This window comes from Zophobas morio, unplaced genomic scaffold (assembly GCF_036711695.1).
Source record: "Zophobas morio isolate AGI-343-1 ecotype UQ-CSIRO unplaced genomic scaffold, CSIRO_AGI_Zmor_V1 ptg000012l, whole genome shotgun sequence".
Taxonomy (NCBI): Eukaryota; Metazoa; Arthropoda; class Insecta; order Coleoptera; family Tenebrionidae; genus Zophobas; species Zophobas morio.
The window spans coordinates 3,575,893-3,587,979 of record NW_026972117.1 but is presented as its reverse complement, the minus strand read 5'-3'; the positions used below and the strand labels follow the sequence as shown (position 1 = coordinate 3,587,979).

General features: G+C 28.9%; 1 protein-coding gene across 3 annotated transcripts in view; it reads left to right on the top strand.

Annotated features, from left to right (window-relative positions):
• LOC135127669 (mitogen-activated protein kinase kinase kinase 13-like) overlaps nt 1–11,616 on the top strand; it is an 85,061-nt gene extending 73,445 nt beyond the window's left edge. For 2 of the 3 annotated variants that reach the window (XM_064054201.1, XM_064054204.1), the window contains 2 exons: nt 9,615–9,647; nt 9,742–11,616. In XM_064054201.1, the coding sequence (XP_063910271.1) occupies nt 9,615–9,647; nt 9,742–10,030 (322 nt within the window). In that variant the 3' untranslated portion in view covers nt 10,031–11,616. The remainder of the gene's footprint in view (nt 1–9,614; nt 9,648–9,741) is intronic. The other variant, XM_064054202.1, reaches the window with a different exon arrangement.
• Nucleotides 11,617–12,087: the final 471 nt, after the last annotated feature.

Genomic DNA, 12,087 nt, shown 5'->3' with positions numbered 1-12,087 from the left:
CATATTTCACTTGTTGTGAAAAGACGGCTATGTATATAAAGAAAAAAAAGGCAAAATATAATCCCCGCCCACCCACCCTATCTTAATTCTGATGATTTTTTTATTCTCTTAAACTCTAAGAGTGAACTCTGATATTTTGAAGGGTGCGAAAATTCGTAACAGTTCCCCTCTGCTACACACATTCGAATTTAGCTTTAAGTTTTTAAATTATAATATAGTTCTGTTTCCTTATGGATCTTTTTAGAATCAAACTTGTTATCTGACCTTGCATTTTGTCTCGTAATATCATTAGTATAATTATGAAAAATCTAAAATTGAAAAATTGAAAAAATTACAAAAGACAAAAAAAACACAAAACATGTAAAAATCCAACAATTGAAAAAATGAAGTAAATGTTAAACCGAAACCAAAAATTGAAAAATGGGAGATGAAAACTCGTGGAATTCCAAATCGAAAAACTGCATAATCTAAAAATTAAAACGTGAAAAATTTGGCAATTGGAAAAACTGAAAAATTTAAAAATGTAACTCGAGAAATTTTTAATCGAAAAATTGCAAAATCTAAACATTGAAGAAACAAAAAAATGAAAAATTAAAAAATCGCAAATCGATAAATGGAGGAAACGAAAAATTAAAAGAATTGAAACTGAAAAAATTATGATTAAAAAAACAAAAAAAAAAACAAAACATGAAAAAATCTAATAATTGAAAAAATGAAAAAAATGTTAAACCGAAACCATAAATTGAAAAATGAAAGATTGAAAACTCGTGAAATTCCAAATCGAAAAACTGCGAAATCTAAAAATTAAAACGTGAACAATTTGGGAAATGGAAAAACTGAAAATTTTAGAAATGAAAACTCGAGAAATGTTTAATCGAAAAATTGCAAAATCTAAACATTGAAGAACCAAAAAAACGAAAAACTGAAACACCGCAAATCGATAAATGGAAGAAACGAAAAATTAAAGGAATTGAAACTGAAAAAACAAAAAAATATAAAAAGAAAACATTGAAAAATCGAAAAATCGTAAAAATAAAGAAAATGAAAAATTAACGAATATAAAAATAGAAACAAAAATTATAAAATCGTAACATGTAAAAATTGAGAATTTGAAAACTCGAAAAATTGTAAAACAAAATTATATTTCAGAGAAAAAAAATGTACCATTTTAACAATGTTTCAAATTTCTTGTTGTGAAAAGACGGCTATGTATATTAACAAAAATAGTCAAAATATAAACCCCGCCCACCCACCCGATCTTAATTCTGATGATTTTTTTATTCTCTTAAACTCGAAGAGTGAGCTCTAATATTCTGAAAGGTGCGAGAATTAGTAACAGTTCCCCTCTGCTTCACACATTCGAATTTAACTTTCAGTTTTTAAATTATAATATAGTTATGTTTCTTTATGAATTTCCTTAGAATCAAACTTGTTATCTGACCTTCCATTTTGTCTCGTAATATCATTATTATAATTATGAAAGTCTTACATTGAAAAATTGAAAAAATAGTAATTAAAAAAAACAAAAAAAAAAACAAAACCTGAAAACATCTAATAATTGAAAAAATGAAGAAAATGTTAAACCAAAACCAAAAATTGAAAAATTAAAGATTGAAAACTCGTGAAATTCCAAATCGGAAAACTGCATAATCTAAAAATTAAAACGTGAAAAATTTGGGAATTGGAAAACTGAAAAATTTAAAAATGTAACTCGAGAAATTTTTAAGCGAAAAATTGCAAAATCTAAACATTGAAGAAACAAAAAAATGAAAAATTAAAAAATCGCAAATCGATAAATGGAAGAAACGAAAAATTAAAAGAATTGAAACTGAAAAAACAAAAAATGTAAAAAGAGAACATTGAAAAATCGAAAAATTGTAAATATAAAGAAAATGAAAAATTAACCAATATAAAGATAGAAAAATTAAAAATTGACAACTTGTGAAATTGCAAACCAAAAATTGTAAAAATAAAAAAACAAAGAACTAAAACCAATAATTCCAAATAGAAAATTTGAAGAAACGAAAAATTAAAAAATCGAAGAATTGAAAAATTAAAAACAGATTACTCGCAAAATTACATTGCAAAATTGAAGAAACAAAACGGAAAAAACAAAAAATTATAAAATCGTAACACGTCAAAATGGAATAATTGAAAAATTAAAAATTGAAAACTTGAGAAACTGAAATCAAAAAATTGCAAAATTTAAAAATTGAGAAATTAAAAAGTTGGAAAATTGGAAAACTGATAAATTTAAAATTGAAAACTGGAAAAATTGTAAAAAAAATATATTTCAGAGAAAAAAAAGTACTATTTTAACAATGTTTTAAATTTCTTGTTGTGGAAAGACGGCTCTGTATATTAAGCAAAAAAAGGCAAAATATAATCCCCGCCCGCCCACCCGATCTTAATTCTGATGATTTTTTTTATTCTCTTAAAGTCTAAGAGTGAACTCTGATATTTTGAAGGGTGCGAGAATTCGTAACAGTTCCCCTCTGCTTCACACATTCGAATTTAGCTTTAAGTTTTTAAATTATAATATAGTCCTTATGAATCTTTTTAGAATCAAACTCGTTATCTGACCTTGTATTTTGTCTCGTAATATCATTATTATAATTATGAAAAATCTAAGATTGAAAAATTCCAAAAAATCGAGTTTACAAAAAAAAAAACATGAAAAAATCCAATAATGGAAAAAATGAAGAAAATGTTAAACCGAAACCAAAAAATGAAAAATGGAAGATTGAAAACTCGTGAAATTCCAAATCGAAAAACTGCATAATCTAAAAATTAAAACGTGAAAAATTTGGGAATTGGAAAAACTGAAAATTTCAAAAATGTAACTTGAGCAATTTTTAAGCGAAAAATTGCAAAATATAAACTTTGAAAAAACAAAAAAATGAAAAACTGAAAAACCGCAAATCGATAAATGGAAGAAACGAAAAATTAAAAGAATTGAAACTGATAAAACAAAAAAATATAAAAACAGAACATTGAAAAGTCGAAAAATTGTAAAAATACAGAAAATGAAAAATTAACGAATATAAAAATAGAAAAAAAAAATCGTAACATGTAAAAATGGAATAATTGAAAAATTAAAAATTGAAAACTCGAGAAACTGAAATCGAAAAATTGCAAAATCTAAAAATTGGGAATTTGAAAACTCGAAAAATTGTAAAAAAAAATTATATTTCAGAGAAAAAAAATGTACCATTTTAACAATGTTTTAAATTTCTTGTTGTGAAAAGACGGCTATGTATATTAAGAAAAAATAGTCAAAATATAATCCCCGCCCACCCACCCGATCTTAATTCTGATGATTTTTTTATTCTCTTAAACTCGAAAAGTGAGCTCTAATATTCTGAAGGGTGCGAGAATTCGTAACAGTTCCCCTCTGCTTCACAATTTCGAATTTAACTTTCAGTTTTTAAATTATAATATAGTTATGTTTCTTTATGAATTTTCTTAGAATCAAACTTGTTATCTGACCTTGCATTTTGTCTCGTAATATCATTATTATATTTATAAAAAATCTAACATTGAAAAATTGAAAAAATGAAAAAAATGTTAAACCGAAACCAATAATTTAAAAATTAAGATTGAAAACTCGTGGAATTCCAAATCGAAAAACTGCATAATCTAAAAATTAAAACGTGAAAAATTTGGAAAATTGAAAAACTGAAAAATTTTAAAATGAAAACTCGAGAAATTTTTAATCGAAAAATTGTAAAATCTAAACATTGAAGAAACAAAAAAATGAAAAACTGAAACACCGCAAATCGATAAATGGAAGAAATGAAAAATTAAAGGAATTGAAACTGAAAAAACAAAAAAATATAAAAAAAAACATTGAAAAATCGAAAAATCGTAAAAATAAAGAAAATGAAAAATTAACGAATATAAAAATAGAAACAAAAATTATAAAATCGTAACATGTAAAAATTGAGAATTTGAAAACTCGAAAAATTGTAAAACAAAATTATATTTCAGAGAAAAAAAAATGTACCATTTTAACAATGTTTCAAATTTCTTGTTGTGAAAAGACGGCTATGTATATTAAGAAAAATAGTCAAAATATAATCCCCGCCCACCCACCCGATCTTAATTCTGATGATTTTTTTATTCTCTTAAACTCGAAGAGTGAGCTCTAATATTCTGAAGGGTGCGAGAATTAGTAACAGTTCCCCTCTGCTTCACACATTCGAATTTAACTTTCAGTTTTTAAATTATAATATAGTTATGTTTCTTTATGAATTTTCTTAGAATCAAACTTGTTATCTGACCTTGCATTTTGTCTCGTAATATCATTATTATATTTATAAAAAATCTAAGATCGAGAAATTGAAAAAATGAAAAAAATGTTAAAGCGAAACCAATAATTTAAAAATTAAGATTGAAAACTCGTGAAATTCCCAATCGAAAAACTGCATAATCTAAAAATTAAAACGTGAAAAATTTGGAAAATTGCAAAACTGAAAAATTTAAAAATGAAAACTCGAGAAATTTTTAATCGAAAAATTGCAAAATCTAAACACTGAAGAAACAAACAAATGAAAAAGTGAAAAATCGCAAATCGATAAATGGAAGAAATGAAAAATGAAAAGAATTTAAACTGAAAAAACAAAAAAATACAAAATCAGAACATTGAAAAATCGAAAAATTGTAAAAATAAAGAAAATGAAAAATTAACCAATATAAAATGGAAAAATTTAAAATTGAAAATTTGTGAAATTGCAATCGAAAAATTGTAAAATTAAAAAAACAAATAACTAAAACCAAAAATTGCAAATAGAACATTTGAAAAAATGAAAAATACAAAATTCGAAAAAATGAAAAATTAAAAACTGATAACTCCAGAAATTTTAACTGGAAAAATTGAAAAATCTTACATCGCAAAATTGAAGAGACAAAACGAAAAAACAAAATAAATAGAAAACTCGAGAAACTGAAATCGAAAAATTGCAAAATCTAAAAATTGAGAAATTAAAAAGTTGGAAAAGAAAAAGGCAAAATATAATCCCCGCCCACCCACCCTATTTTAATTCTGATGATTTTTTTTATTCCCTTAACTCTAAGACTGAGCTCTGATATTTTGAAGGGTGCGAGAATTCGTAACAGTTCCCTTCTGCTTCACAGACTCGAATTTACCTTTAAGTTTAAATTATAATATAGTTCTGTTTCCATATAAATCTCATCAACCTTCTTAGAATCATACGGCATTACTTACACACAGTTTTTTGTTTATTTTTGAAACGAAAAAATTATAAAAGTTCAAAAAAATAGAGTTAGCCCTGATATCCTGAAGGATGAAGATCATTCGCAGTAGTTCCCCTCTGCTTCACACAATTGCAAAAACCATATTTCCTTACAAAAATTTTTTACCACTTTAAACGTGTATTGAGTTTCAAAGAATAAAAAAAATCATCACAATTGAGATGGGGTGGGCGGGCGGAGTTTATATTTTGCCCTTTTTTCTTGATGTACATAATATTCTTTGAACAACACGATACCCAAAAAGATGTTTTTAATTTCTTGTAAGGAAATTTTGCAGTCAGCTCCGCCCTCCTGCTTCACGGCGAATAAAATAATCATCACAATTGAGATAGGGTGGGTGGGCGGGGCTTATATTTTGCCTTTTTCTTTTCTTAACATACATAGATATCCATCTGTTCACAACATGAAATTTAAAATACTTCCTTGCAAAAATGTACCATTTTAACCATATTTCACTTGTTGTAAAAAGACGGCTATGTATATTAAGAATAACAAGGCAAAATATAATCCCCGCCCACCCACCCTATCTTAATTCTGATGATTTTTTTATTCCCTTAAACTCCAAGAGTGAGCTCTGATATTTTGAAGGGTGCGGAAATTGGTAACAGTCGAATTTAGCTTTAAGTTTTGTAGCCCTAAATTATAATATAGTTCTATTTCCTTATAAATCTAGTTAACCTTCTTAGAATCAAACTGTTATCTGACCTTGCATCTTGTGTCGTAATAATCATTATTATAATTATGAATTATTTGGCATTTATAAGACAAATATTTCTCCTAGTAAAATTTTTTTGTTTGTTTTTTTGAGACGGAAATCTGAAAGTTTGGATTGTGATATTTTAAAGACTTACTATATATAACACAAAAATATATTTTGGCTTTTTTCCTAATATACATAGTAATCTTTGAACAACCCGATACTCAAAAACATGTTTTTAATTTCTTGTAAAGAAACAAGTATTTTGCAGTTAAGCTCCGCCCTCTTAGCTCACGGCGAATAAAAAAAAATCGTCACGAATGAGATCGGGTGGGTGGGCGGGCTTACTTTTTGGCTTTTTGTTTTTAGTATGTGCGTAGACTTCTTTTCACAACATGAAACTTAAAACATGTTTAAATTAGACTCCGCCCCATAATTGCAAAATCCATATTTCCTTGCAAAAATCTACCATTTTAACCATATTTCACTTGTTGTGAAAAGACGGCTATGTATATTAAGAACAAAAAGGCAAAATATAATCCCCGCCCACCCACCCTGTCTTAATTCTGATGATTTTTTATTATGCTCTTAAACTCTAAGTGGGCTCTGATATTTTGAAGGGTGCGAGAATTTGTAACAATTCCCCTCTGCTTCACACATTTGAATGTAGTTTTAAGTTTTTAAATTATAATATAGTTCTGTTTCCTTATGAATCTCATCAATCTTGTTACTTGAACTTGTATTTTGTCTCGTAATATCATTATTATAATTATGAAAAATCTAAGATTGAATGAAAAATTAAAAAAATTGAGATTAAAAAAGCAAAAGAAACAAAATATAAAAAAATCGAATAATCGAAAAAATGAAGAAAATGTTAAACCGAAACCAAAAATTGAAAAATGGAAAATTGAAAACTCGTGAAATTCCAAATCGAAAAACTGCGAAATCTAAAAATTAAAACGTGAAAACTTTGCGAAATGGAAAAACTCAAAAATTTAAAAATGACAACTCGAAAAATTTTTAATCGAAAAATTGCAAAATCTAAGCATTGAAGAAACAAAAAAATGAAAAACTGAATACCGCAAATCGATAAACGGAAGAAACGAAAAATTAAAAGAATTGAAACTTATAAAACAAAAAAATATAAAAACAGAACATTGAAAAGTCGAAAAATTGTAAAAATACAGAAAATGAAAAATTAACGAATATAAAAATAGAAAAAAAGAAAATCGTAACATGTAAAAATGGAATAATTGAAAAATTAAAAATTGAAAACTGGAGAAACTGAAATCGAAAAATTGCAAAATCTAAAAATTGAGAAAGTAAAATGTTGGAAAATCGAAAAACTGATAAATTTAAATTTAAAAACTCGAAAAATTGTAAAAAGTATATTTCAGAGAAAAAAAGTACCATTTTAACAATGTCTTAAATTTCTTGCTGTGAAAAGACGGTTATGTATATTAAGAAAAAAAGGCAAACTATAATCCCCGCCCACCCACCCTATCTTACCGTTGATGATTTTTTTTATTCTCTTAAACTCTAAGAGTGAGCTCTGATATTTTGAAGGGTGCGAGAATTTGTTACAGTTCCCCTCTGCTTCACATTTTCGAATTTAGATTTAAGTATTTTAGCCCTAAATTATAATATAGTTCTGTTTCCTTATGAATCTCATCAATCTTGTTATTTGACCTTGCATTTTGTCTCGTAATATTATTATAATTATGACAAATCTAAGATTGAAAAATTGAAAAAATGGATATTAGAAAAACAAAAAAAAGAAAACATGAAAAAATCGAATAATTGAAAAAATGAAGAAAATGTTAAACCCAAACCCAAAATTTAAAAATTAAGATTGAAAACTCGTGAAATTCCCAATCGAAAAACTGCATAATCTAAAAATTAAAACGTGAAAAATTTGGAAAATTGAGAAACTGAAGAATTTAAAAATGAAAACTCGAGAAATTTTTAATCGAAAAATTACAAAATATAAAGACTGAAGAAACAAACATATGAAAAAGTGAAAAATCGCACATCGATAAATGGAAGGAATGAAAAATTAAAAGAATTGAAGCTGAAAAAACAAAAAAATACAAAAACAGAACATTGAAAAGTCGAAAAATTGTAAAAATAAAGAAAATGAAAAATTAACTAATACAAAATGGAAAAATTTAAAATTGAAAACTTGTGAAATTGCAATCGAAAAATTGTAAAAATAAAAAAACAAAGAACGAAATCCAAAAATTGCAAATAGAACATTTGAAAAAATTAAAAATACAAAAATCGAAAAATTGAAAAATTAAAAACTGATTAACTCCAGAAATTTTAAATGGAAAAATTGAAAAATCTTACATCGCAAAATTGAAGAGACAAAACGAAAAAACAAAATAAATAGAAAACTCGAGAAACTGAAATCGAAAAATTGCAAAATCTAAAAATTGAGAAATTAAAAAGTTGGAAAACTGAAAAATTTAAATTTGAAAACTCGAAAAATTGTAAAAAAAATATATTTCAGAGAAAAAAAAGGACCATTTTAACAATGTTTTAAATTTCTTGTTGTGGAAAGAGGGCTATGTATATTAAGAAAAAAAAAGGCAAAATATAATAAAAGTAATCAGAGCAATAAAAACACGATCAACGACAGCCATGGATTTTTGAAAGTTTGTCTTTTATCGCTGCATTTTCAACTCAAACTTTTTAATTGACGGTAATTTAACAAGATGAAAATTCTATCAAAGACAAATCGCCAAAAATCCATGGCTGAATTTGATCGTGTTTTTATTGCTCCCTCGATACGAAAAAACTGTATTAATTTTCTAGTTTTTTTCTGTGGTCCTTACTTATTGTTTCCATAAGGACGTTGTTAGGCTGAAAATAAAGCATTGCTCTTATCATAATTATTATTGTTTAAAAAAATCTGGAAATTTACTGTGTTAGAAATCGTAATTTGGGACTTCAGTTACATATATTAAAAAATGTGTTCATAAAATTGGGAAAAATTCTTCCTAAAGATCACTTTAGAATTCATTTTTTTAAATTTTTTATTAAGTGATGAAAATTATTGTTGGCTTGAAAGCGTGCTAATGAAATTTCGGTACTTCATTTTGGTTCACCCTGTATATAGACAACGCCGTGTAACTGCCAAAGACGAAAAACGAACTCACTTTTATTCGTTCATTTGTTTATAATATTAATACGAAAAAATGAAAATTTGACAAACTTTTAAAGTTAGAAATCCAAAATACTACAAAGCCTGTCCGAGCAAATTAAAAAGGTCGAGAGCCAACAGATTAATAAGTAACTAAAAATAAAATGTTCCCGCACCCGTCACTCGTGTGTAGGAACATGTGTCAGAGAATACCAGAGAAGTGACAGTTTGAAATTTCGACGAAATGACTCTTAATCAAAACTGACTAACCGTCTCCACCGCCGCTTGCATTGCAACAAGAAGCAAAATAAGGCATGTCGACGTCTGAAGCAATTAAAAGCATACATTAACGAAAACATGTAGATTCTCTGTTTTAGTTGCCAAGTAACACTTTGTTGTATGTATGCTCTCTGATATTGTCACTTCTCTAGAATTCTTTGACCTGTATGTAAACATTCAAAACTGGGTACTTATTAACCAGAATTTAATGTTTAACAGTAAGCTACTCGGAAAAGAGATCCCCAAACTAAGGTATGTGATTGCCCCAGTAGTGACAAAAATGAGCGCTTTTTCCCTTTCGTACTCGCACGATTTTCGAGTTTCTAATTTCGTGTTATTTTTTTAGCCTCGCCCGCCGCCCCATCTACCCCGGCCGCCGCTCCAGCCGCAACAAGTCCAGCTTGAGCTACCACCAGAAGCAGAACGGCTCCGACGAAGGCGACACCTCAGAATACTCAGTTTCACCGTCCAGCAAGAGCTCCACGCTCGAATCCAACCCCGACCGGACGAAAGTTCCCCAGTCCCTCAAGAGGCCCAACGAGAAATCTAATTCGTCCGACAGCGAATCGGACCAGAACGTAACGATCGTTACTCAAGTATCCTACAGTTTAAACAAGTCTGAGAGTGTAGTCTGAATTGTGATTATTTTTGTATTTGATAGGTATCCACTTGTGTATTTTTTACCTGAATGTTATGGAACCGTGCAATTTTTATTTGTTGTTTCGTACGGGTGTGTGTTGACCGCGTCAACTTTGCCGTCTATTTTTAATTAGTCTTAAATTAATTTATAGAGGAGGAATCGTCGGGCGGACTTGGATCCCTAACCGAGTCTGAGTTATGGATTGTATAGTTCGAGACACTAACAACGCACCGTTTCACTTTTTCGTACTTCGTGGTGTTGGTTCGGGGACTTATTTCAACACTAACGCATTAACACTTCCATAACATAGGCGGAACGCGCGACCGATTTTCGGATCCTGCAGACAATCAGACAAATTTAATTTCTAGTAGTGCGATCAGAATTCATCCGAGATCAGTTTATCTAGAAGTCAGATTGTCTGCAGGATCAGATTCTCGGACGCAGACAATCTGTCACTGCAGTTGCCTTTACTAGAAATCAGTAAGAACAGATTATCTGGCGGCGCGTTCCCACGTTAGGACTCTTAGAACTTAGCAGTATTGACTGTAGCTGAAAAGGAACAGTATTTTGGTAAAATTCGAAACTAACCTTCTTCTTAACGTTAAAAACTACTGCATGATGCACTCTACCTTCTGCACTTATCTAGAAGTAGTATTCTGTAATACTCATGTATAGTGACAACTTTTTTATTTGTATTTATTTGCTCAGCTAAGACATGTACAACCTAAATTTGTGTAAGTTCTACGACTTGTAGAAACCTAGATAAGTATTTTTCTAGTTAGGACTTGACTTTCGAGCCGTGCGAGCTTATTGGTGGGAAACTCAGGTGCGATGACTATTTTTGAAGTTCACGTTCGTACCACTAGGCAAGTTAGATGAAATTGTCAACTTTTTTCCGTTGTAAATTCGACTATAGGAATATAATACAGTTGCATATTGTACTTGAATTTTAACTAAGTGCTTGCGACGTTTCTTTATAAACGATACCCATAGTACAATATCGCATTTAAGGACTTCACTTGATACTGAAATATTTGTATAGTGAACTCTATTTTGTAGGACTTTTAGTGTAAATGGGAGAGATATTTATTGAAACTTTATGGAGTTCTACTGTAACCTTACTGTCATTTTGGTTGTTGAGGTGTCAAATTCCGCATCGAAATTGTTTTAATCCGGCCACTGTTTACTCTTTATCGTTGTGTTAATTGTGGCAGCATTGTATGGCAACTAGTATTAGTTTAATTTATTGTTGTGAAGACGGCCGTCGTGGTCTCGGTCGTCCTGTCTACTTACATCCGTTATCTTGTCCGTTATGACTTTCTTGATTTATTTATCGTATAACCGAATGTGATATGAAATCATTCCTAATTACTTATTTACTTAATAACTTTCTTAATTCAGGACTTTCGCCGATCAAAAGTTATTGTGATACGATGTCTAGTTTTTAGTTTTTTTTTATTTTTGTGCAAAATTTGTCCTTCCAACTGCCAAGGAATGCCTATTTTGACTTTATTTTGTAACGTTTTTATTTGTTTAATTGATGATGTGTAAGTTGTTAATTGAATAGAAGTGTCGATAATTGAGCCGACTTTCATTTTTACCCCCTGAAAAAATAAAAGCGAGCTTTGGTTCGCCGTAAATGGCTGCAAGCTCAAACTTGTGCGGAATCTGTTTATTTTATTTTCTGTAATTTGTAACAAAATTCCTTGCACAGAATCGGATTTATCTTTAACATCTGGCGTTGCATGTTATTATCTAGTAATTCCCTACGAGTGCTTGATTGCCGGCATTCTTGTACGCAATTCTGCATTGTTCGAATTTTTGTTTTATGATTTATTGATGCGAATGCGTGTATTTAGTGGGATATTTCAACTTTATGGCATTTTATTCTGTCGCCAGTTCACTAATTACGAATCAGATTTTTTTTGCGAACAGCTGGTCGTGTTTTCGTCATCATTTTTAAATGAAGCGATTATGTAGCTTCAGAAATTTCACAAGAGACCTGAATCTATTTTTCCCGTTTTTATAAATGACGGTTTCTGAAGTGTTTAT